The 27723-nt window shown below is 42.1% G+C and overlaps 1 protein-coding gene across 4 annotated transcripts in view; it reads left to right on the plus strand.

Moving 5' to 3' along the window:
* slc8a3 (solute carrier family 8 member 3) overlaps positions 1 to 27723 on the plus strand; it is a 175023-nt gene that overhangs the window by 132009 nt on the left and 15291 nt on the right. For 2 of the 4 annotated variants that reach the window (XM_035994866.1, XM_031309836.2), the window contains exon 4: positions 24572 to 24589. The exons of the other annotated variants lie outside the window; for them this stretch is intronic. In XM_035994866.1, coding sequence (XP_035850759.1) covers positions 24572 to 24589 — 18 coding nt within the window. The remainder of the gene's footprint in view (positions 1 to 24571; positions 24590 to 27723) is intronic. 4 annotated transcript variants of the gene reach the window in all.

The following is a 27723-nucleotide window of genomic DNA, read 5'->3' on the forward strand; positions in this document are numbered from 1 at the left end:
ATAAACCTCTCAGTATATGTGCGCCTGCTCTACCCACTGAGCCAACCCGGCCACAATTTGTGTGAAAAATTAAGGAATATCATCACAGTGATACAAGAATGATCCAATATTGCTATAATATTGCTGATTGGTTTGCAAAATTGGTCTAATATAACAGAGCTGCAATGATTTGTGGATTATTTTATTAAGTTAACCGCCAGAAAAAATAATCGGCAACTGTTTTTTGATAATCAATTAATTGCTTGAGTCATTTTTTAAGCAAAAACTCCAAATATATTTTCAGGTTGCAACTTATCCAATGTGTCTAAATTGTGAAGGACATTTTTCACTATTTTTCACTATCAGACAATTTATAGACTTTACAATGAATCGATTGATTTAGGAAATAACCATTAGTTAGACGTGTGAAAATGATGGCTACCTCAGCTGAACAGTATCACCGTATTGCCAACCCCTATAGGTTTGTGAAGAGGCAACCAAACTTTTGTGACTATCAGTGAATTTAAAATGTCTAGCCAGATTTATCCCTTATGTCATCTTTTAACTCACTAAGGTTCTTTCCATCCAGATTATAATCTACAGGCTGTGTGGGGTCGAACCCACTCTTTTCCCTCTGGGGATCTCACGTCTGTTCAAAGGGCTGAAGTGCTCAATCCCGAGCCTGGAGGAACTCTAAATGACTGGTATTGAATCAATTAGCTGCCTAATTGGGCTGAGATAAAGACTGCCTTTCCTTATCGCCAGCCCCAGCAGCCATTACAGATGGCACTGGGGATCTCCCAGTGGATGTGCCAGTAGGACATAGTGAAGCTGCTGATGGTTGTCGCAATCTAACATTAATCCAAGAGGGAGCTAGAATGTACTGTATGTGAAGTATACAGACGTAGACACTGTAAAACATCATGAAGGAATTTAGTGGAATCAACTAATTATTTGTCATTACCTTAAATATATGTTTTACTAATTTCAACCTACAATTTCTAGTTTCAAACCACTTCAGAATTTATAAACATGAATTGACTTGACGTGATGAGTTGAATGAATGTACAACTGAGAGTTCAATCAAATGATCTAATTAAGTTTCTAAAGAAACATAGTCAGTTGTTCGCATGCGTTGTTTGAGACTTGACTTAAAGGTCCTATGACATGCTGCTTTTTGGATGCTTTTATATAGTCCTTAGTGGTCCCCTAATACTTTATCTGAAGTCTCTTTTATATAGGCCTTAGTGGTCCCCTAATACTGTATCTGAAGTCTCTTTTATTATAGACCTTAGTGGTCCCCTAATACTGTATCTGAAGTCTCTTTTATTATAGACCTTAGTGGTCCCCTAATACTGTATCTGAAGTCTCTTTTATATAGACCTTAGTGGTCCCCTAATACTGTATCTGAAGTCTCTTTTATATAGGCCTTAGTGGTCCCCTAATACTGTATCTGAAGTCTCTTTTATTATAGACCTTAGTGGTCCCCTAATACTGTATCTGAAGTCTCTTTTATTATAGACCTTAGTGGTCCCCTAATACTGTATCTGAAGTCTCTTTTATTATAGACCTTAGTGGTCCCCTAATACTGTATCTGAAGTCTCTTTTATATAGACCTTAGTGGTCCCCTAATACTGTATCTGAAGTCTCTTTTATATAGGCCTTAGTGGTCCCCTAATACTGTATCTGAAGTCTCTTTCCCTAAATTCAGCCTTGGTGCAGAATTACAGCCACTAGAGCCAGTCCCACAATGAGCTTTCCTTAGGATGTGCCATTTCTGTGTCTGTAGCTTTAAATTCTATTGAAGAGGAGAGAGGGGGGGCAAGGTGGAGGGTGGGGGTGTAGCCTTGACCAACTGCCATGCTTCGCTTGTTTTCAAGCCATGATGTCTCTCTCTTTCTCTGGGCGGGCAAAGCAGAGAAAGGGGAGGTAACCTTTCCCCTTATGATGTCATAAGGAGAAGATTCCAGATCGGCCCATCTGAGCTTTCATTTTCTCAAAAGCAGAGCAGGATACCCAGGGCTCGGTTTATACCTATCACCATTTCTAGCCACTGGGGGACCATAGGCAGGCTGGGGGAACTCACATTAATGTTAAAAAACCTCATAAAGTGAAATTTTCATGCCATGGGACCTTTAAGCGACACTTCTTTTTTTCTAGTTGGAATGATTCAGTTAACTCCCATTTATAGGTAAAATACTGCTTAAGCGAAGCTTATGTCAGTGAACTAGCATGTTGCTACTCCCCACAGTAGGCTGCTTGAAACACCGACTATTATACAGAACCTCTTAAACTTAATTATACAGCTCTTCCATTCAAAGTGGCGACAGATCATCTGAGTTATCTTGGGGTATGTTTTACCAGAAATGTTAAAAACCTATTTAGATCAAACTTCCTCAAATTATTGGATCAGGCGAAGCAAATATTATCGAAGTGGTCTCCTCTGTCTTTTTCTCTTATAGGTAGAATAAATTCAATTAAAATGGCATTACTCCCAAAGTTCCTATATCTTTTCCAACGTCTCCCCATTTTTCTCCCCAAATCCTTTTTTCAGGCCCTGGACTCATTAATGATAAATTATATTTGGAATGGTAAACACCCTCGGTTACAGAAAGCTTTTCTTCAAAGACCCAAACAAACAGGTGGAATGGCCCTGCCTAATTTCCAATACTATTACTGGGCTGCTAACATTCGCTCTTTAGTGTATTGGGGGCATTTTCACCTTGACGACTCAGCCCCAGTCTGGGTAACAATGGAGTCCAGCGCTATTAGCCCTTTGTCTCTATCTGCCCTCTTAAGCGCCGCGCTCCCACTCTCTTCTGCTATTCCCAACAGTAATCCTGTGGTAAAGCACTCCCTTCGAATCTGGACCCAATTTAGGAAGAATTTTGGTCTGCAGACTTTTTCACTTCTCAGCCCAATTGCAGCTAATCATTTGTTTGCTCCCTCGACGGTGGACGGTGCATTTAAGATCTGCCATAAAAAAGGCTTAATCTGCATTGGCAATTTATTTATTAATGATCTATTTGTTAGCTTTTCTCAATTGACGAATAACTTTGGTATCGTAAAGACTGATTTTTTCAGATTTCTACAGATCAGGCATTATATACAGAAGTTAAGTCCCCAATTCCCTAATAAACCCCCAGCCAATCCTGTCGATATGTTTCTTTCTGTTAACCCCACATTAAAAGGCACAATGTCAGTCTTTTATAACCTTATTTCGAAGTGTCATAGTCCCTCTTTAACAGCTATAAGAACCATGTGGGAACAGGATCTAGGTTCTGCCTTCACAGATCGCATGTGGGATTCAGTCCTGGATCGGATACACTCTACCGCCATGTGCGCCCGTCATGCTCTTGTGCAATTTAAAGTAGTACATCGTCTCCACATATCTAAAACCAAACTAGCTCATATGTTTCCTGTCGTCGACCCAACCTGTGATAGCTGCAAGAGCGCACCTGCGTCACTCTTTCACATGTTCTGGATGTGTCCCACCCTAACTGATTTCTGGACATCAGTTTTTCAAACAATTTCTGAAGTACTTCACCATCAGATTGAGCCGAACCCTTTTACTGCCATTTTTGGCATTGCTCCCAATTTGGACTTTCCTAAGGTGAAGCTGAAGGTATTGGCCTTCTCCTCCTTCCTGGCTCGTAGGATTATCTTACTCAAGTGGAAAGACCCTGCTCCTCCTTCCCACTCACATTGGATTAGAGACATTATGTCCTGTATGAATTTAGAGAAAATACCTTACACTACCCAGGGATCTGAGGATAAATTTTACAAAATATGGTGCCCTTTCTTGACATTTTTTGAGAAACCAACTACAACAATTTCAGAGTAGCTATTCCCTCCCCCCCCCTTTTTTTTTTTCTTTATTTTTATTTTTATTTTTTTTACTATTATTACGATTTTAAGGTGTGTGTTTAATTATTAATTTTTTTTATCATTCTGTATCTTCTCAACCTTTATGTTTTATGTATTATAATTTAGACTGTGTTTTAAATTATCTCTTGTAGTAATCCTTAATACAGGTTTGTTTGTAACTGGGTGTGAGGGTGGGATATGGGGGGGTATGTTCTGGTTAAAAAAGGGAAAATACGTATATACCATTGTACAGTAATTGTTTTTTGCAATTTTGTCATTCAATAAAAAAACCTTGAAAGAAAGAAAGAAACACCGACTATCAACACACAGGACGAGTTGACCAATCACAGTCCTTGCGGTCTGCGTCACCTCGACGCGAAGTTACAAATTTTAGGAGGTGCACGTCGAGCTACGGCGGAGGGCTCGGAGGGGGGTTCGCAGCGACGCAGAGGGGTCTGCGGGGGTACGCCGTCGATTCGACGCAGAAGCATAAAACAGCCTTTAAGCGACACTTCTGTTTTCTAGTTGGAATGGTTCAGTTTACTCACATGTATAGGTAAAATACTGCTTATCAATTAAATCATCTTAAAACATTCACAGTGCAGAAATGTGGCAGCAAAGCAGCCAACCCATTTTCATGAACGAGTTCGTATGATATCGTACAAAAACTTCATCATCACGTGTAATTACAACCGCCAGCTGGTCGCGTGACGACCGGTCACATGACAGTTAAGTTCAGCGGTCACCGTGAGGTGGTCGTTGCAGTTGACTTTAGCTGATAAAAGTGACTATGATGCGACAACGACAGTTAAGTTTAGGCACCAAAACGACTAGTTAAGATTAGAAAAAATGATTTTGTTTTGGATTAAAACACCGGTTCCCTTAAGTAGAAGTAGTACTCCCACGACACAAACACGTGTTTCCTGGGTGAAAGTCTTGTGTTTTCCCCAGGACTCAAACTCCACTCCCCAGCCTGAAAGCCCTGTGTTTTATGACCACAGCGCTCTTAAACAGCAGCAGTCGATGTGGTTCATACAGCAATACATGGATTTCGGTGCATTCATTTTTGTAGCTATACGTATGAACGGTTCATGAGAAAAGCCCGAAGCAGCACAACACAACAGACACTGGATTAGTTTGTTCAGCATCATTTTGACCTCAGTCAGTTTCACTTTGTCTGGAGGACAGGACAGGTGGTCTGGAAGAAAATCCAGCCTGTTGTAGCTTTCCTTTTTTCTGTTTTTCTGTTCTAATTCTGACAAAAAGCGAGACCTCTACCGTAGCATCCGTTGCACTGTACTGTGTAAGTGTGTGTGGGGGGTGGATTACACTACCATTTGCTTGATTGTACATTGGAACCTCCCACATCAATACCAGCATGTAAGGACATCTGTTACCCTGCGTCCCCTGGGAAAGGTATGTAGAGTGATTATTTCTACCATTTGAACAGACATTTGCAGAGACCGAGCCACTTTTACAAGGACAGATAGGAAGTGCAAGAAGGAAGTGATCATTTAAAGATCTGTGGATTAAATGTAATTTGCGGATCAAATGGCACATTTTATGTGGGTCTCAGTTACATTTTATTCAGTATGGGCCCCGTTTAATGAGGGCTTATGCCATCATATGCACCATTATGCAATAGAACCTCCTACAAAGCAATTCATTATTACCTTAGCTAATGACACACTGGAGACACTAATCTGCTAATACCTGCCGTTTTAGCAATCTCTGGTACCATCAGTTTTCCAGAGGCTCGCCGAGCTTTGGCCTTTGTTTCGGCAACTGACAGCAGAAGCGGTGAAACTTGGTGAGTGAGCGATGGTGAACAGCTGTCGCTCCCCGCAGGAGCCACAACCTCGCCACCTGTTGGCAGGCGATTCAGGAACGTGATCCTTAGACCTCACTCTGTTTTGTAACCAAAACTCAGTTTAGGAGGAGCAGAAAAAAGGGTGGTGGATGGATGGTGACAGTGGATTGACTTTGAAGACTTCTGGAGAGCAATATTTACGCAGCAACTGAAACTAGCCAAATAAATGGTCCCCTCATGTGACATACATATAAAGTTCTTCTTCATGGCGTCATGTTTGATATGGACCACGTAGATATGCATCAGATTACAGCAGGTGAAAGGAGGTATTTGAATACTTAGAGCAATAGTTTGACAGTTTGGGAAATGCACTCAATCATTTTTACTCATTTACCGTGAGCTAGCTGATAAGATTGATACCACTCTTATATCTCTACAGTAAATATAAAGCCACAGCCAACAATCACTGTCTTTTTTCTCTATAAATGCCCATACTAGTTAGAATTTTTTTTTTTAAGGGGGGGATGTTGTTTTTTTAGGAAGTATACTTCTTCACTTTGTTGCTGAAAGTTAAGTTGGTAAGGTATTAAGAATCAATACCTCTCATATGTTGTTGTTAAATATGGAGCTACAGCCAGCAGCTGCTTAGCTTATCTTAGCTTAGATTAGCTTAGCACAAACACTGGAAACAGGGGAAAAAACTAGCCTGCAAAATACTCCTACCAGACCCTCTAAAGTTCCTTAACACATTATATCTTGTTACTTTAATCGTTAAGAAAACCAAAGTGTACAAAGGACATGTTGTGTTTTTACAGAGGGTTATGTATGTATGTGCAGGACTATGTCTTGGCCGGGAGCAGTCACTTCCTGGAGTCTCTGCTGTTGACTCTCCAAGTAAACACTAGATAACACACTTGATCAGTATCTTGGGCAGACATCTAAATTCAGTCACACATTCCCATTCAAGCACATACCATAAAATTAAGTTTAATACAAATACAGGCGGCTGCAGACGTAAAATTGTTGCTCCGTGTGTGTGTGTGTGTGTGTGTGTGTGTGTGTGTGTATGTGTTTGTCTTTTGATCGTTATCTTAGTTCAAATTGGTGTCAGGTTTGACTTCAGATAGGAATTAACATGAGCTGTCCTTTAATTAAATGATTATGAGCCACAATTTGGAATTACATATGAATGAAGCTTTAAGTTGCTGCTTACTCTTGTGTTGGTTGCTTATTTGAATGCAAAATATCTGCACAACACAGCATTGACACAACATTCAGGGTGGAGTCCGTAAATACTTCTTCAGATTGAGTCAATTAGTGATGATGGACATGCAATTCAGTGCTTTGAGTATTGCGTGGAATCTTTTTTTTCTAAATCACTACCTTGACATTTGAGATCAAGCTCTGAGAATCTCATCTCTGATGCACCATTATCTCTTGTCTTAATTACCAGGGATCTGTGTTGGGCGTTGCACACCTGCCTCATGAACTTGTATCAGTCCTGGGTGGGGGGTTTGGCAGTTTGGCAGTTTTGCTTCCAGTCTAAAATCTGTTAAATCCCTTCTCTATTGTCAGCAAAGTCTCCAGGTCCATTCTTGGCTTATTTTAAAAGTGCACAGGGCCCTCTTTGAATACAGATGACACAATTAACATAGAAATCTGAGAGGGATTACCTTAATATGTCAAGAGACTTCCGAAATTAGAGTGGTGTGACACTGATACTATTCCCTATGCAAGAAAAGGATTTAAGTAAAGATTATTATGTAATCGTAAAATACACCCCAAGGACTGTGTGTCACAGGTGACCTGCAGGATTCAGTAAGTGAGTCTGAGAAATGGACGCAGGTTTGTTTGTGTATGAGTCTGTTTACTCATGTGTTTCTTCTTGCAAACTCTAACAGGGAACATGTGTAAATATCTGCAGACCTTGCCACAAACACATCGGACTTTCACTGTATGCTTTTCTTTTACCTCTTATCTCTCTCAGTCCAGTCAAAGCCTACGTATTGCACTGGATTTGGAATTGGTGGTCAGGGATATAGGCAGATGGGTGTTCACCTCCCCGCCTGCTCTGCCAGCCATGGCACAAATGTCACGACTCAGAGGGCCTTCGGTTGCTTCAGTACCACAGAGAAATCACACTGGCACGGATGAATAGATTTAATTCAAATGGGAGCCCAGCGCTATTCATGCATTCACAGACCCCGACTTCATTAAAGCTCCACTACTTTCTGGGGTCACGAGGAGGAATGTCAGAGGCAGGGTGTGACATGATAATGAAGGTTATAAAGTCTTAATGCACTTTCTACATTGCTGGACTTCCTTTGATTGGAAAATAGTCATTTAAAAGTTGGGAAATTGAGTTATTAAAGTTGTAATTCTTAAGATTTCAGTCCTGGTTGATTTGGTGACACCCGTGGTTTTTTAACTTGTTTGGCCTTTATTGATGGGACACATAAAGAAAGGAAAGGGGGTAGAGATAGCAAAGCTATTGTGAGAGACATACAGCAAAGGGCCCCGAGTCGGACTCGAACCCGGGCCATTGTGATAAGGACTGAGCCTTAGTACATGGGACACACGCTCAACCAGGTGAGCTAACAGGGCACCCCTCAACATTTTTATGTTAATAATCGGTCCTTGTCCTTCATCCTTGAGCAAATCTGATTTCATGCTGCACACAGAGTGAGCAGTTTTCCACACAATAGCAGGACACAGTAAAGTTGGTTAGCCTGCTAAAGAGTTGGAGGAGTGCAGCCCATAGCTCACTGTGGCTGCCCTATCTTGTTTCATTACTTAATATTCAAAACTGCAGAATGCATATGCAGAAAATTACCTTTGTAGAGGAATTTTTGATGAACATTGGCCATTAGCACTAAGTCCCCTTGGTGTTTTGCTAGTTGGACGCTTTTAATGTGAAGCAGCAGCAGTAGGATGTTCCGTTATTAGCATTAGCAATAACTTAATACAGCTCTGATACAGTGTAAAGAGAGTGAACTTTAAGAAGGGTGTCTCATATCAATGCCATAAAGTCAGGGATGTACTGGGACAGAAGTTCGGCCAGGGACTTTGGGATGGAGCGCCGTTTTATGAGAGCGAGTGAAGAGTGCACGTAGAACATTTTATGGAAGTAATTTTATATACTACTATATATAATTCTACATAATGTAATAAAGATGTAAAACAATAAAAACGTATCCAGCCTTTGTGGTATGAAGAGAATCTGATGTTGCTAAAGACCTTCAACTCAGGATGTTTTGCACACCTGCCTCCTCAGTTTGCTGACTGCAGAGCTACATCTGCAGGAAAATGACATCAATTACTTATACAATTACCAATAACTAACCCTTGAAAAGTAACAAAGATTTCTAATTCCGCAGGCTATTACATTTTAGGCAATAGTGGATCTTCTCTTAATTTCTGGTCCTGCCTCATCAGTGCTCTCGCGGACAGTGGTATTAACCTTGGCCTTTCCACTACGGAAAAGGTTGATTCATTTTGCAGCAACTTGCTCTAACTATACTTCTTTTTAACCTCAACTTCTCAGCGCCGCGAATTTCTTTTTCATCTTCACCACCTTTTTTTCTTTAAGACATTTTTAGGTTTTCTCTGTGATCATAACTTCAGGGAAGTAAGTTTCCTGGTCGAGGGTCAGGCTGAGCCAATCAGATTTAACAAAACACGGAGCAGTCCAAGTAAGGGAGGGGTCGTTCGGCCGCTCGCGTCCCCACCTCTAAAATGACATTACTGAATTGTCCCATTCTGACGGCTGGGCCAGAGCTCCGTCTTGCTCTGTCTGTGGATGTGAGAGCCAGGCCAGCCCATGTCACGGCTGTGGGCCGTACTGTCACCTGGTATAATACCTACAACTGTAACTGACATCTGAAATTGAAATATGACCGCCGGCCGGTTTGGCCCGTGATGGACCGGCCGTTCGGGAAATCTCCTGATGGCCAGTCCGTCCCTGGATAAAGTTATGCTGGATTACAGGCATGCCTGTGAATCCTTTGTGCATCTGAAGCACAGACTGTATATATATGATCTGAAGGCTATTTGAATCCAGCACTGGAGTAGCTGACTCTGCCTCTAACAATGAAAACTACTATATAGAGCAGCAATTGCTGAATGTATATACATTAAATGGCTATTGCTGAAAAAATAGCCATTAAAAATAGTGTCGAAAATGGGGTTTGATTTAATGAAAATCTTAAGGTTTATCATTTTAACACGCATAAATGTTTTTCAGCTAGCTTATGACCTTATGTGTGTTGCTTTGGCAACAATCATTTTGCATGAGTAGTCACTTATTTTAAAAGGCAGATGTCTTGTTTTTGCAGTTAAATTCCATACAGAGAAGAAATGCAAACGGGGATGCTCTTCCCCCTTTGCTAGCGCCGAGCTTACTGTCAAAGCAGCATTGATTGTATCAACATGCAATTAAATGGTAATTCAGTGATGCAGTGCTATTGTGGGAAGCTCTGCACGAACGGTCCCTTTAATTATCCCTGATTGTGATTACAACATGGTTGTGCATCTTTATCTTTGCGTACATTGTTTGCCAAACTTTGCATAAATCAAGACAATAGTGGAACTGCAGAGGATACTTACAGCACCGCCTCCTGTGGAGGTCAGAGCTAACTTTCCTCTCTGCGTTTGCTGTGGTGTTGTACAGTAGTGAGTGTAGGATTTGAGATGACGTGTTGGTGATTTACTGTGTCTTTACTCTTTCTTCAAGGACAGAGCCATGAAGTAGGGCTACTTCAGCCATTTCTGCTGCTGCTGCTGCTGCTGCTGCATCATCGTTATTCACATTTCCTTAGCATCATGCTCGTGGTTTCAGCAGATAGGTTACAGGGGCAGCCGTGCACAGGGAATGACAATAGAAGGTTGGCGTATTGTTATCAAATTAGATTGATCCCTCTGCTTCAGATCGCCATGATGCTGCTTTTAAACAAATGCGTTTCATTCCGTCAGCCTGATGTGATTTATGTTGCGATCACTTTCTGTCCCAGATTGGGATTCGCAGTTGAAGGACGCGACCCGCCACTTTGCAAATGACACAAGCGTTTACGTCAACGCTGCACAACATGCCTTCAGTGCATCTCCCTGCCCCCGGTGGCCTCGACACGGATGCAGAGTCACAGCGAGATTGTTGTCTAGTAACGGTTACCATGGATGCCACACGGTGCTGTCAGGGGCTTAGGTGTAATGGATTTAAATTGAACTGTTGAATTTGGAGCTGGGAGAGGCAGAGAGGGAAAGTGGGGAAGGAGAAAGATGAGGAGGCGGAGGAGGAGGAGGATGGCAGTAGAGACTGAGGGAGGAGGGAGCGACAGAAATAGTCTGAGCATTAAAAAAAAAAAGACAGAGAGGTGGAGAGAGACAGACACAGTCAACCAAAGAGACAATGAGCCAGAGATAGAGGAGAGGGGGGGGGGAGTCGCTCTGAAAGCCCTCGCCATCTGTGATGAGGAGTTGGAAGAGCAGTAATTGTTCCTGAGAGGTGTGTGGGGGCTGTTCTCAGCGCGGAGCTATGGATGAGCCGCGCTGCTAGCTGCCATGCCGGTGGCACACCACAGTGTCAGGCATGTCTTAACGCACAGGTGAGGGCCAGCCGGGGCACTAACCTTCTATGTGGGCTCTCATTAATGTCCATGTCGGTAATGACCTTCTCCAACCCCACCCCCTGAGAACAACTTCGTTCCACACTGACACTACTAGCGCTCTAAGGAGGGCCAAGTCAGGTGCTTTGCCTCTTTCTTACAGCAGTGAGACTCTATCTCTTCCATGCAGGACAGCGCCCTGGGATGATCTGATTTATTTTTGACCAGAATAGTTTGTTTCTGGGTGGCTCAGCAGTCGCCTCACATGTGTGAATAGGAGTGTGTGTGGTTGTTTGTCTATGTTGCTGTGGCTGGATTACTGAATGGGACTACCGATGACAGGCCAGAGCCGTTTACGTTTGTTGTTGGAAAGTAACCGAGCTCAGTTAAAAGTAGTGATGTCCTGATCAAATTGGTCAATCAAGTTACACTGGATTACATGCAAGCCTCATTACCCACGTATCCCCTCACGTGAAACGCATTCTAATGTACGGATTCCTATGATATCGTACGAAAACTTATGCACACCAATATGTGTGATATCCTACAAAATTAGGCGACCACTGAACTATCACATGACTTAAGGTTTAGCAGCCTTTACAGTTAAATTTAGCAGAGAAAAGGTTACTGGAGTCGGGTTCAGAGGCCGTTGCAGTTGAGCTTAGCCGACAAAAGTTGACCGCCATGCGGAGACAGCAGTTAAGTTTAGGCACCAAAACCTCTTAAAAAAGATTGTGGTTTGGATTATAACTAACCCTAAACACCGGTCCCCTTAAGTAGTACTCCCGGAAAACGAACATGCGTTTCCTGGTTAAAAGTCTTGTGTTTTCCCTTTAACCTCTTCCGGGACACGAACTCCGCTCCCCCGCTTGAAAGCCCTGTGTTTTACTTTTCCTAGCTATATGTACGAATGGTTCATGAGAACAGTCTGTCATGTGTGAAGGCAATTTGAATCCAGAGTGAAGGACTCCACCACTAACAATGAAAACGATTATACAGTATAGAAAAGTAATAAAACAAGGCTAAATTCAACCCAAACACATGCCAACCATAAATAAGCATCAAAAATAGGGTTTGATTGAATAAAAATCTTGGAGTTTTATATCTGTTTCTCTATAGGTCGGTCGCTGTTTTCTGTATTTTGTGAATGCTTTTTTGTATAAGATCAAATAGCTTACCTTTAAAACTAATGTCATTCCCATCAGCCTCAGCTGTAGGCTTCTTTGTGTTTAGTGCTAATAGTGCAAAGCAAATAGAGGTCAGTGTAAGCATGTTAGCATACTGATGGTAGCATTGAGCTTAGTGAAGAAATATAAGAGCAAGAGTAGATCTGCTTTAAGGCTTTCTTGGATGGTTTCCTGTCATATTTTGTATCATATTTCAGAGGAGTGTCAGTGTGGATCTCATGTCTGGGTGTTTTGGAGGGGTAGAGGGCTTTTATATGTCTGTGCAAGGGGGTTGTTGTCTCATAATCCGTCCATATGACAGCAATAAGTGGGTAAAAGGATGAATGAATGAATACGTTTATTCCTATTAAGGTCATTGTTCAATATTTCTAGAATAAACTGCAAATGGTTAAGTCTTACAAGTGATTACTATTGTGTCAACAAAAGACTTAAATTGCTTAATGATTTGTTTTAATTGTGTGGGAACAGCCATTCTGGAGGATGTCCCATTTAGGAACAAAATTCTTTAAATACACATGAGAAAATATTCATACGCAGGCTGTCTCATACCCAGAGGATAAGACATGAAAGTATTAATAAAAAAAAGTAACTTCCACTGCGGCTCTCTGTGGAAAAGAAAACGGATAGTAATGTTGAAGTTCTTAATGTTGCGTATGATAAGTGGATATTGAGGGCTTCAGAAGGATCCTTGGGGCTTCGCCTCTGTGAGAAGCCGATGAGACGACTCGGAGGCGGCCGTGGCTCTGTCTGTGCGCCCTCGGCCGGGCAGGGCCGTTAATCAGCACTCAGGGTTACATCAATGATGTCAGCACAGTGGCCACAATACATCACACTGAGCAACCGGGAGACGCTTCAGTCCCTGGTGAACTCAGCACTGCGCCCCCCCTGCTGGAGTCTTTACCTGTGTGTGTGTGTGTGTGTGTGTGTGTGTGTAAGGCCTGGTCTGATGACATTATCAGGGTTGGTAATCTACTCTGTAATTGCCTGCTGCTAACACGGCAGTGATGCTGATATGGCTGCAGAATAAACAGACTGTTAACAAGTAGAGGGAGCTCGTCTCCACTTGATCCGCACAGCACAGCATGACATCTGGACTGGACGAATCCCGGAGAGGAGGAGAGACAAAAGACAGACTGACACTGGGAAGCAGGGAGTGAGAGATGCATAAAGACAGACAGGAGAGAAAGAGAGAAGAGGGGAGTAAAGCGTGTGAAAGACCAAAAGAGAAGTGGAAAAAAAGAGAGGCGGGGGGTAGGTATAGAAATGTGTGCTATTGTGACATTTACCTCAATAGTTTTTTACTCCGTTACAAAAAATAATCAGCTCACTATTTTTTCCTTAAAAAAGTAGTTGAGTTACTCCTCCTCCTACAAACCTTGGTCAGATTGCACCCCAGAAAACCAAAAAAAACAAATTTGGTTTCTTTCAATTAGTTCATTGTTTATCTGTATGTACAGAAAAGGAAGTCTCTTTTCCAGAAATAGACACACACAAATACACACTACAGAGTAGAGGAGGACAGGAAGACTGCAAAGTCAAAGTGTGGCATGATAGCATATTTGGAGAGTGAAATTATTATTAAGGTCATCATCTTTAGTTGACTACAGAGTACTTAGTCAACTAAGTAATTGGTTTGGTTATTTACAGTCTGACCCACAGCAGACTTGTTTTTTTGTAAAATATACAAAAGACACATCCTAGCAAAGGTAGGTAACTATTTTGAAAATTGATGATTTGAGTGATTTGCAAAGCAATAATATAACAATAACAATCATGTTCTCATTTTCAGTTTTTCTCTGTTTTATATCATTGTAAACTGAATATCTTTAGACGTTAATATACCAAAACAAGACAAGACAATACATAGTGTTTTTGCTTTTTTTCTGACATTTTATAGACCAAAAAACTAATCGATCGTTTGAGAAAATAATCGGCAGATTATTCAATAATAAAAATAACTGTTAGTTGCAGCCCTAGTGATAGCTAACAACCGGAACATTCTTCGAAAGTGTCTTGGAAAATATGTGTTTTTGATACTTGAGGACAATACATTGCTCTGAAACAGAAGTGGACAGGACAGGGACATTCCAGGTATTATTTTATGCTAAAATGTTGTACATATCCTGGGATAATTACATTTCTTTAAACAAACTAATCAAAAAGTGCATTTGTTGGCTGATCTACCTCAAATAAATTGGATTAGGCCACAGGGCCCTAAAACGTTTTTAGTTCAAGGACAGAAAACATTACATTTTGCTGCTAAGTATGTTCGGACATTTTATACCTGGTATTAATAGTTGACAGCAGAGAGATGACAGCAAACAAAGGGAAAGAGAGAGAGAGACATACATTAGGGAATGAAACCAGAAAATACAGAAAATAGAGGGATGAGTGGAGAAGTAGAAAGATGTGTGAGAGATAGTGGGGTATAGAGATGGGGAATTAGAGATAAAGAAATGAGACAGAGGCTGGGAAGGGATAATGGGAGAGATTCAGAGTGGAGCAAAAGGCCGTGGAGGACGAACCACCAGAGACTCAGGCAAAAATAGCAAAAGGAACAAGACTCTTGTTAATATGAGAAAGTGTCCCATGTGAACTGCAGCATATGGGCTGATTAGGAGCGTCTCCAGTGCGTCCAGAGGCAGGCTGTCTGGGGTTTGTAGGCTTTCCCAACCAGCCGTCTCCAGACATACAGCTTAAATGAAATATGGAACCTAAAAGTGAATCGGTTTCTATTGGTACATTTTATTTTCACGTGTCCTTCTTAAAGGAACAGTTTATTTTTGGAAATTACTTTCTTAGCGAGACTTAGATTTAAAGATTGATACCACTCTCATGTCTGTACTGTAAATATGGAACTACAGGCAGCATCCAAGACTGGAATAGGGGGGAAACAGCTAGCTTGGCTTCTTCCAAAGGTAATAAGACTTCAAAACAAATCTTGTTTGTTTAATTTATACAGAAATGGAAATTAAAAAATGTAAAGTTGTTTTGACGAGGGGTTATGTGGGGAAATTGGCCAGGGGCAGTGACTTCCTGGCTAAATGTTTCCCCCTGTTTTCAGTGATTGTGCTAAGCTAAGCTAACTGGCTGCTCGCCGTAGCTAACAGACTTCTTCATACTAGACTTCATCTACTGTAACTCTCGACAAGAAAGCATGTAGGCCTAAGTTTCCCAATACAACAAACCATTCAAGAGAGATGCAAAGTGTGGTCATATAAGGAATAAAATCCATATTTAACCGCTCTGTCTGTAATGTTATGAAATATCAAAATCCATCCATCCATCCATCTTCTTCTGCTTATCCGGTAACGGGTCGCGGGGGTAGCAGCTCCAGCAGGGGACCCCAAACTTCCCTTTCCCGAGCCACATTAACCAGCTCCGACTGGGGGATCCCGAGGCGTTCCCAGGCCAGGTTGGAGATATAATTCCTCCACCTAGTCCTGGGTCTTCCCCGAGGCCTCCTCCCAGCTGGACGTGCCTGGAACACCTCCCTAGGGAGGCGCCCAGGGGGCATCCTTACCAGATGCCCGAACCACCTCAACTGGCTCCTTTCGACGCGAAGGAGCAGCGGCTCTACTCCGAGCTCCTCACGGATGACTGAGCTTCTCACCCTATCTCTAAGGGAGACGCCAGCCACCCTCCTGAGGAAACCCATTTCGGCCGCTTGTACCCTGGATCTCGTTCTTTCGGTCATGACCCAGCCTTCATGACCATAGGTGAGGGTAGGAACGAAAACTGACCGGTAGATTGAGAGCTTTGCCTTCTGGCTCAGCTCTCTTTTCGTCGCAACGGTGCGATAAATAAATATCAAAATGTGATTTTTAAAGGTACTTTACTGAGGATAAAACGGGATCAAGCTTTAGCTCCATTTCTGGAAGAGTCAGTCACCTTTCCCTGCTTTGTACTGTAAAGCAAACCAAGGATTACAGGCTGAACTCATAAAAATACAGCGTTGTGACTAGTAGAAGCTGCCAGTTTTCTTGGCAATGATTGTATTTGTTTACAGTAATCACCCTAATATCTCAAGATGAATGTGTTAAAAGATTTATTGATGTCGAAATGCTACACATAGCGGCTTTAATTAGCTCAGCGAGATTAAAAACATGACTTTTCATCCGTGAAAGACCGCCATCAGGATGCTCGAGTGAAATCATCCAGCATTCAGTTAAATTATCAGTTCATTCAGTTTGGCAGCGCTGCCTCAGAAGATGAAGTATGGCGTGTACTCAGCATTTTGACTCCTTCCGATTCCAGGCCGTCAGAAACATGGATACAGCATAACAAGATGATGGACGTGTTACACAGTCTGCATATTGAAAGATAATAAAAGGCAGCTGAAGCATCCGTCTTTGTCATGTCGTTCCTCTCCGACGGTGTGTGCGAGTTGAGTAGCGGTGCAGACCGGCGACGTGGTCGCTCAGCTGCAATCCTGAACCGTTATTATTTAACGCATCGCTCTGAGCTGCAGGAAGCACTCTGATTGTCTGCAGTGTGTTTTCACTCACAGTCTGTGGGCCAATATGTCTGTAGGTGGATGTACAATATGGGTATAAATATTCTCATATGTGTGTGTGTGTGTGTGTGTGTGTGTGTGTCTTATCAAGAGTGATGACTCATCCTTAGAACAGTAGATAATGTCTTTGTAATGAAGCCCCATGATTGGACAGTTGCAGGAAACATCAGTCATCCCTCCATGTCTACTCACCAACCCGTCTCCTTACCTATAGCTACTAGTCCCTTCATCCGTTCCAATCCTCACAAGCTTCCATGTGTCTTTCCTTTTAACCCTCCATCCTCGTGCCCATCAATTTATTCATTCATTCATCTATTCCTCTATATGCCATCTTTTCTGTCCTTCAATACTCCATCCTTGCTTTGGTTGTGGCTCAGGTGGTAGATCATGTTGCCCATTCTTCTGCCAACTTGTACTGTAGCTAAGTGTCCTTGGGCAAGACACTGAACGCCCCACTTCTCCCTTGCATGGTAGCTCTGCTGTTACCATTCCTCCATAAGTCAAACTTCTTCCTTCTCCCATCTCATTATTGCTCTATCCCCTTAATTCATCCTCTCCTATACCTCCACCAATCCCCGCATCCTCCCATCTCTCAATCAATCATCCATCCATGTTCCTATTCTTCTATCCCTCCATATATCCATCGCTCCACTCTCCATCCCTCCATTCCTCCACATACCATCTTTAATAATCCTCCTATATTCTTGCTTCTTCTTACTCTCTCATTTCTGACAATCCCTCCATCAGTCCATAAATCCACTCACCAATTTATCCATTCGCCTTTCCTTCATTCTCCATTCGTCTGTACTTGTTACACCCTATCCATCCATCCACTCCTCCTTTCAAACAATAGCCATTCATCAATCCCCGCATCACTGTCCTTCCTTTCCTCCTTGTATCTATCTCTTTTCATCCCTCTGTCCCTTTTTCCAATCTCCACAATCCAATACCTCTTCCATATCCCGTCACTGCTTCCTCCACTTTTTCCTTTTGCCATCCTTGCCCTCCATTCCTCCTCTCCTTCCTGCAGCAATCCCTCCATCAGCCCTTGTTTCTATCCCTCTTTTGCGCCATAAATCCATTCAGCCGTCTCCCCCATTCCTTCCTTCCTGCATCCACCAGATTCTCCCTTCTTCTGTACATCTTTTCCTCCCTCCACCCATCCACACATGAAGCTCCAGGCGCAGGCCCAGATCCACCTCCGGCCTCTGCGAACCAGAATAGCCCTGATAAGTGAAATGATGATTCTGTCTTAATGAGCTGTGGAGAGAGAAGGCGTACATTAGCAGCTGTATCCACGCTGTGACTCAGAGCCTGGCTTTGTGTGAGAGCCAGAGAAGGACTCACTCTTTTGTAACGAGACAGATCTGATTCGGCCGAGTGCGCAGGAGAACATGCTGATGAGGACAATGGTTAAACACAGACACCCCACCCTACCCCGTCACACACACACACACACACACACACGCACACAAACACACACACCCATGCACTCCTACACCCCTCCAATTACATCCCTTTGGTTATTCTTCCCTGTCGCAATTGTACTGCTGGCACAATGACAACCTTCTGGATTGTGAGCGCAATTGGTACTATGAGTCTGCGTTTGAAACACCTCTGTTAGTGTGTGTGTTTCTTTATTAGCATCATGTTTGTCTGTGTGTATGTGCAAGTCTTTATGTATCTGCGAGTTTGCGTCTGTGTGTATATGCATGTCTGTTGCTTTTCTGTGCTGAAATTATTAGTTGATTAATCGATTATTAATTTGACTTGAGTTGAAAATGAAAGGTGCCCTGTGGAGTTTTACTTGTACACAAACCGTGTACATTCAGTGTTTTTCACCAAAACACATTGGCCCTCATTTATCAACCTAACGTAGAAACCAGGGCAGATATGAGCGCAGAAATCCTCGTATTCATTAAACGTTCGTATCACACCAATCAGAGCGTAAGAATGGTCGTACATTGATAAATGCAGCGGCTGGAAACAATCGTAATTTAAATATCACGACCCAATATATTCTGGGTTTTGAGGCCTCGCCCCTGCAATTTACGACATGGCGAGACGTAACCCGGCTGAGAAGCGGCACTTTTCAGAGGTGGAGATTGAAACCCTGATATCTCAGGTTCACTATTTGGCAGCCTGAAAACTGGTATTAAAGGCTGTAGAAAGAATGCGGAATGGAAAGAGATCACTGATGCCATCCTTGATACATTTATACATCCTTGACATATGCATGCTATAGTCCAAATAGTAATTTACAGGCTTATATTGCAATCTCTTAGGCCTACATGTAGGTGTACCTATATTTAAATAAACGCACAGTAGCGGAGTTTATGCAGTCTTTTATTTTACTTGTGTTTTTTCCATGAGTCAGAGCCAGGTAACCGTGAGCATCGTCATGTTTCCTGTATTGAATATCATTGCCAAAAATAACACTATACCTTTTAAAAGCGAGGAATAATATCCTGTCTCCTTCATATAGCCCCCAGTTGGGGCTGTGCTGGGCATGTCTCTGGGCATCGGGTCATCTGGCTTCATCACTACATTTATGGCACCCTGTTTTCCTGCGCGATGTTGTGCAGAACCCCATAGGCTAAAACAATGTTGCAGACTTTTTTCTGGCGCGCGGTATCCTTGATGTTTATTAACACTCTCTCTCAGATGTAACAATCATATAAGTTGATGTTTTGACCACCAGTTTCAATAGTTTCAACTTAGTTTCTGAGAAATCATGTTTTGTTTGTCTGTTTGGCACAGCGGACAGCTCTAAATACTACATTACCCATGAGCCTTGGCCACAATTGCTATGGAGAAAAAAGAGTGTCAGAGGCTTGAATCGGAGCAGTAGCAAATTTAAAACGTTTGGTTATTGAATCTTAGCTTCAGCTTGCCATTAAGGGCGCACAAGGATTTTAGGCTCTGTGATTGGATGTTTTTTGCCAAAATGCACCCTGGGAGTTGTAGTTAACCTTTCCCCTGAAAGGTTCTCATAGCAAACAATTTGAAAATTTGGCTTTAAGAGACTGTTATGGGCACTTTTAAATATCCCATTAATGACATTTTATAGACTAAATAATTAGTTGACTAATCATAAGAATTGTTAACGGCTTCATCGTTAGTTGCGGCCTTTGTTTTCTGTGCTTGTCAGTTTGTGTTTGTGTATCTCTGTTTTATGTGCGTGTGTGGTTTGACTTCATCAGTTCCTGTTTGTGCAGTTTGTATCTATTTATCTGAATGTGTGTGTTTGCCACTCCCTCACCGGCCTTTACTAAATGGCACACTGTTATCACTGACCGGGGTACGGACACTCAGACTCACCACAGCTGGGTTTTATACCACACTTGGCTTCAGATCAGCACGGCTCGGCTAGTACTAATGATAATGAAGCAAGTCGCCCGCAGCAATTAATGCACTTAGCTACTAATGATGATTAACTGTGGAGTGTATTTGATTTAGGAAGTTGATAAGCTGCCTCCAAACACAAACAGGTTAATTGGTATCACGTCTCGGTTGAAAGAGGTTTCAGAAAGAGCCGGACCATTCATGGAAGATGTGAGCAGCTTTGTTATGTCCTTCAGAGCCTCTGATCCCTTTAAGAGTGTGAACATTTTGTCCTTGTTGTATGAATGTAAGGAGAAATGATGATAAAGACGTCAAAAGGAAGACTTGTCAACGTGAATCTCCAGAGGCTAAAAGGCACGGAAAGACTTTCTCCTCTCTCTTCATCCACTTATGGCGTATCCTGTCATGTAATTATCTGCCTCACTGGATGACTTTTTGAGCCTTGTTTTATTCTTAATCATCATTTAGTTATGGTTTACACTTTGCCGAGGGCATCTGAGCGTGTTGCGCTGTGTCACTGATCAGCTCTGCAACTACAGCATGCAGATAAACAATCAGGCAGGCTAAGAAAGGGGCAGGATAGTTCTGAGCAGCACCTGCACGAGGCACCTTCATCATCAGCATAGTTTATTTTACATCGTGTGGATGTTTGTTTGTGGTTTGTTGTAGCTAGATGATTTGCAGCCTCGTCCATGATGGATTATCAGAATACCAGATCTGAGCGGGTGAATAAAAATCTGTTCCCTCACTGAAGTACATCTTTTAATCAAAACCTCAGACTGCACCAGTAAATAAACCTTCTTTAAAAAGCCATAGGACATTAGGCAAACTGGAAGAAACCTCACAGGGGAAATTTAGGGGAAATCTCTATTTTAAAAATGTAAAGAAAATTGCCACAGTTATGAACCATAAATTCAACATTGGGACTATTATAAAAGAATAGATTGTTAAAGGTCCCATATCATGCTCATTTTAAGGTTCATACTTACATCTATACTACATATATAACCCTCTCAAAAAAGCCCTGCAGTCTGCTCTGATTGGTCAGCTCTGTCTGCTCTGATTGGTCAGCGTTTTCCAGGTCTTCCGCGTTTTCCAGGTCTTCCACATCTGCGCTCTTATCTTGTCATCTGCACCGTCATTGCAGCCGGGGAATGACTGTAACAGCACTGTAGCTGCACTTTTTTACCTATATACTGTATATATAGTATAGTCGTGACATCACAACAGTACAGAAGTCCTGACAGCTTGTTTCAAGGCACAGTTTCTGAATGCAGGCTGTACTTTAACAATATTTCTATAGCATCTCGACCTGCTATGTAATTTAAAAAAATACACGGAAAACTTACCTTTTAAAAGTTGCAATAATAATGTAGCAAGTCCAATATTAGTAAGGTAAAATACAAAAGTATAAACTACAGATTCTTCCCGGCTGTGTTCATTAGAAGACAGGTCCCTTTTTTAGTTGTATTTCTGTTGCAATGTTTCTTTCAGTTTATTTAATTTGATTTCTTTTAGCTACTTCAATGTGCCCACATTTGTTAAGTTTGTTCCGTTTCTTCAGTGATTTACTTTAAGACTTTATTTTGCATTGCATTATGTTCTTTCGTGCTTCATGTATTGGAAGAGTTTAAAAAAACGTGAATTACAAATATGTGATATGATAGGTCCAAGTGAAATGAGTCAAACATTTCTGATGAATGTGAATGTTTAACTTTTCTTCCCACAATAAGAATATTTTGAAAGCTAATATCACCCATTGTCTTTTAATTGAAGCTCCCAATAGCTAATATTTGTGAATCTGATATTTTAATAATTATTAAGATTCTGTAGCTACAGAAAAGAAAAGCCTCTGAAGCAGCAATTAGGCCTGCGTGAGACACTGAAACTCTCCAACATGCTAACAAGGCTTTCAGGCTGACTGGCAGCTATTCATGGCAGGTGGAAGACCCCCCATCCTCCCAACTGAAGCTGTCAAAAAAGATCTTGTCATCCACACCTCTGCCATATTGACAGTGGCAAAGCTGGCACTTACATAATATATATACAACTGTTATATTTACATTTGTGTAAAGAAGATGTAGGCATTTGTTTTATACACAGCAGGAATCTGAAGGAAAAACAAATTTCTTTCTCAATTTAGCTAGATGCTAAAAATATGTTTTATATTGAGAAAACTACTGTAGCCTTATTGTTACCTTACTAATTCTCATCAGATAATTTCATATCTATGAATCTTACTAATCTCTGCCATCTTTTAAATTATTCATTGTTGAATTTGGAAATTATATTAAGTCTATTAATCGTATTAAAAATATATTATGTGTATATATATAATTATTAGAGATCTGAGTAGTTGTCAGAATCAGAATCAGAAAGGGCTTTATTGCCAAGTATGTTGCACATACAAGGAATTTGTCATGGTGTTGTTGGAGCATGTCACACATTCAAATATAAGAAGGATAAAAAGAATATAAACAATATAAGTATAAACATATACACACAGTATGTATTAATAACGATAAAATAAATTTAAATAAATAGTAAAATAAGTTAAACAGTAGTAAAAAGGAACGCTACAGCAGAGTAGGTACAGTGGCATGAGGAGCCAGAGGTGTAGTTTGGAGAGAGTCAGGGTGGGTTCCGGGCCTTGTTTAGAAGGCCAGTGGCGGAGAGGAAAAAACTGTTTATGTGGCGTGAGGTTTTGGTCCTGATGGACCTCATCCTCCTGCCAGAGGGGAGTGACTCAAAGAGCTTGTGTGGGAGGGGTCAGCCACAGTCTTTCCAGCACGCTTCAGAGTCCTGGTGGCGTATAGGTCCTGGAGCGGCGGCAGATTGCAGCCAATCACCTTCTCAGCTGACCGAATGACACGCTGCAGCCTGCCCTTGTCCTTGGCAATGGCAGCAGCGTACCAGATGGTGATGGACGATGTGAGGATGGACTCAATGATGGCTGTGTAGAAGTGCACCATCATTGTCTTTGGCAGGTTGAATTTCTTCAGCTGCCGCAGGAAGTACATCCTCTGTTGTGCTTTCTTGACGAGGGAGCTGATGTTCAGCTCCCACTTGAGGTCCTGGGAGACGATAGTTCCCAGGAAGCGGAAAGACTCCACAGTGTCAATTGTGGAGCCACAGAGGGTGATGGGGGCAGGTGGGGCTGGGTTCTTTCTGAAGTCCACAACCATCTCCACTGTCTTTAGAGCATTGAGCTCTAGATTGTTTTGGTTGCACCAGGTCACCAGGTGGTCAGCCTCCCACCTGTAGGCGGACTCGCCTCCATCAGAGATGAGTCCGATGAGGGAGGTGTCGTCCGCAAACTTCAGAAGCCAAATTGACTGCATCATCTACAGATCTATTGGCTCTGTAGGCAAACTGCAGGGGGTCCAGGAGGGGGTCGGTGATGGCTTTGAGGTGTGAAAGCACAAGGCGCTCAAAGGACTTCATAACCACAGAGGTCAGGGCGACGGGTCTGAAGTCGTTAAGTCCTGTGGTCCTTGGCTTCTTGGAGACAGGGATTATGGTTGAGGTCTTGAAGCAGGCTGGCACGTGACATGTCTCCAGTGAGGTGTTAAAAATGTCTGTGAACACTGGAGACAGCTGATCAGCACAGTGCTTCAAGCTGGATGGGAACTTTGTTTGAATTATTTATCTCTTACTTGTGTCTAAACATGTTTATCTTGTATTTTTAATACTACTACTTGATCTTTGAAATTTAGAGCTTAATTTATTCAAATTCAAATTTTGATATTATGATAATGTCGCAATGCATGGGAAATAAAATATTTTATTATTATTATTAAGGACCGGCCAAGTTCTGGCAAATACATATATTGGCCCAACACTACTTCATACTGAACTTGTTTAATAGAGGTTAATAAGGGTGTCAGCTGGGAGTAATAAAACGTTTGAGTTAATGTTATGCTCATAGCTGGAGATGATGACACAAAATATCCGGCCATTTGGTTGATTTGTATCGGACATTTTTTCCCTTAATAAACCTCGATCCTGCCTTTGGGCCCATAAAAAACTACAAAATACCATATTCCTCCTCTACCTCAGCCAGTTGAATAATCAGGGCTATATATATTCCACCGCGGGGTCAATAACCAGCCATTTTCTGAGGCCATCACATTTCTCTCCTCCTTATCAACCTGTTTTCCTCCTTATGCATGTTTTTTTCCATTTCCACTGCTCATCCTCTTTTTGTTTTCTCCATGTCTTCCTCCTCCTTCCCCTCCTCCTCTTCCCTCTCTTCTCTCCTTCACAGCCCTGTTGTTAGCTGACGGTAAGCTGTCCATTCCTGCTCTAAGCACCTCCACTAACCATCTACTCTCTCTCTCTGTGTGTGTGTGTGTGTGTGTGTGTGCGCGCGTGTGTGTGTGTGTGCGCGTGTGTGCATGTGTGTGCGCGTGTGTGCATGTGTGTGCGCGTGTGTGCGTGTGTGCATGTGTGTGTTGTACTGTCACTGTTACAAACAAAAACGTGCTCTTTTGCTGCTCTCTCCCGCACTTAATGATGGATTTTCACGCTAATCAGCGGATTAATTAATCCTAAATCCATAAATCATGTTCTCCAGTCAAGAGGAAGGTCCGAACTGTTAAACCTGATAACCATCAAAATAAAAAAATAAAAAAACTGCAGTTTCCGAAATTAGAAATTTGATTACCTTTGTGGGATTGTGTTATTATTTTTTCCCCTTCCTTGTCAAGGAAATTGTGTCATGTAGATGGTGCAGCACAGAGCAGGGGAATGGCAGGATAATCAATTTTTAAACATGAGCAAAAAGAAATCCTGTCAGGACTTGGGGGTACACACTGTCTTGGGTGTGTAATTTGATTTAGCTTTAATGTGTGTGTGTGTGTGTGTGTGTGTGTGTGTGTGTGTGTGTGTGTGTGTGTGTGTGTGTGTGTGTGTGCAGGAACTCATGCGCTGGTATATTATGCATGCCTCTGTATGTGTGTGTGTGTGTGTGTGTGTGTGTGTGTGTGTGTGTTTGTGTGCTTGCCGACGCGCCCTCCTATCAAGAGGACCGAGCTGTGATCTTTAATGGCAATGTTAATATTTAATGGGGAGTGTGTTGTCAGCAAAGAGCAGAAGGCTGGGACTTGGGGCTCATATAAAAGATGACAAGGTCTCTGCACCAGGTGGCTCAGTGGGGGTGTCACACACAGAGCGGGATGAGAGGCCTTTGGATGCACAGCCGCTCCTTCTTGATAGAGTTTGACAGCACAGAATTGATGTTATGGCGCTCTTTGTAGTGTGCAGTGCACTCAGGAGCTCTGTGAAGCATTGTGGCTTCTTCTCTCTACAGCAAAGCCACCCAGGACACGTCTGATAGGCAGATAGAAGGACTGATCAGGTTGTAAAAAAAACATGAGATAATTACTTAGTACTGGCATTGAATGGAAGGCCTTGAAAGTACTTGATTTGTTATTGTTGCTTCAGCTCAGTCCTATAATCAGCACTTTACATCCTGATTGTTAAACCTTATGATGGAGATTTGTGTTGATGTAGCATTTAAAGGGTCAGTTCAGCTAAATCACAAAAAAAAACATTCCCACAAAAGTTCAGTGGGGGTTCACAAAAGGTGGTGGTAGTAGCTCAGGGAGTTGGGTTGGCAACCTTTACGGACCAAAAATATGGAGCGTTGATTGGTAGCTGGAGAGGTGCCAGTTCACCTCCTGGGCACTACCAAGGTGCCCCTTGAGCAAGGCACCGAACCCCCAACTGCTCGGGCGCTCTTCCAAGGAGCAGCCCCCTCACTCTGACATCTCTCCATTAGTGTGTGTAGCACGTTTAGGTTCTAAACGTGTGTAATTCAGGCCTGTATTTAATGTGTGTGCAACTGTACTAACAGAGTGAAAATTGTGAATTTCCCCTCGCGGGATAGATAAAGGCATGTCTTCTTCTTCTTTTTCTTCTTCTTCTTTCAGGTCTTGGAAATAGTTTGACAAGTCTACTCAGTAGCTTTTTTTCTGGAGCTTTTAACCATATAGACCCAATGACAATGTTTGTTTACAGTAACTTCCGGGTAGAAAACTCCTGTGTCCTGTACATACAATTTAACAGCGCTGAGCAAACGGGGACGAGGAACAACTGGATCTACTCTCATCTCCTTCATCCGTTTGATGCTTTCATATGTCAGCACTTTCACTAACGTAAGATGGAGAGCTGATTTACCTGTTGGGCCACAGCCTAAAAAAAAAAAATGACACAACCATAACTAGTCTGTCTGACCGGCGGTGAGATGTTGCTGTTCCTGACACTAGATTTGGTTTGTCAAAGACGCTAGCAAAACAAACAGAAAATAAGCATAGCAGAAACGTCAACCTCCGTGTTTAACTTTATGTCTTTAAACATTACAGTTACGGATAAAAATGACAACAGAAATAAACAAGTTTCACATATCTCAGCAATTCAAATCAACTGCCATTTGTCTACCTAGAAGTGATTTTCTGTTAGCAATACAGTTACAGTCAATTACTCAGTTGTCATGGAGATGGATCTGTTGAGCTCTTAACACGCAAGCTCAACAGCTGTTAGTATTTCATGGATGATTCCTGTCAACAGATTCATCTTCATGACAACAGTGCAAACTCCATTCACTGATGAAGACCTCCCGATACAGTTGAAGGCTCTGGAAAAAAAAGCTAATAAGTGGACATTGAGTCAGGGATTGTTTTGTCAAACCACAACAACTTATTTTCTACATATACTGTAGTATGTAGCCATGCAGACAGTTTTGGTTTGAAAGGTTTTGAGATATCTGTCTGAGATTTCTGCCACTCCGGATTAATCAGAGCTGAGCTGGTGGGATTAAGGATGAGGACATTGTTTTCCTACATAGCAAACTAGCTTTGATTAATGGAAAAGTATTAGCTATGTGAAAAACGGGTTGTGTCTAGATGGTAACCCACGATTTGTGAAACTCTTGCAAGATGGTTGAGGCTAGGCATTGACCTCGAATGGTTAAAGTTAGGATGAGTCATCATCCAGCGAGTCTCACAGGACTTTTTGCAAATCTAGGGTTACCATAGGCGCAACCTGAATAAATGTTCTGCAGATTACATGTCAACTGGAAATGATGTCAGCTGGGCGTTGACGTCAGTCAATGCAGATTGGTTAGGGCAAAACAAAACAAATATAAACCCCGCCCTAAAATAAATCAGCTTACATGAACACAATAGGCTCGTTCGAGATGAACTGCGCCTCGCCTGTAAAGTGGACGAGAGCAGGCGGCAGCAGCCGGGGGCGGTGACAAGTCCGCGGTCAAGTTGGACAGTTTGCAGCCATTTCCAGCTGCCTTCAGGCTGAACAGGAAGTCACAGAAACACTGTGGTCCGATTTAATAAAATGTTAATAGACCCATATATCAGCTTGTACACAGTCTCCAGTTGTTTTAATTATGTTAAAATGCTC

The sequence above is a fragment of the Sander lucioperca genome, chromosome 18, assembly GCF_008315115.2.
Source record: "Sander lucioperca isolate FBNREF2018 chromosome 18, SLUC_FBN_1.2, whole genome shotgun sequence".
Classification (NCBI taxonomy): Eukaryota; Metazoa; Chordata; class Actinopteri; order Perciformes; family Percidae; genus Sander; species Sander lucioperca.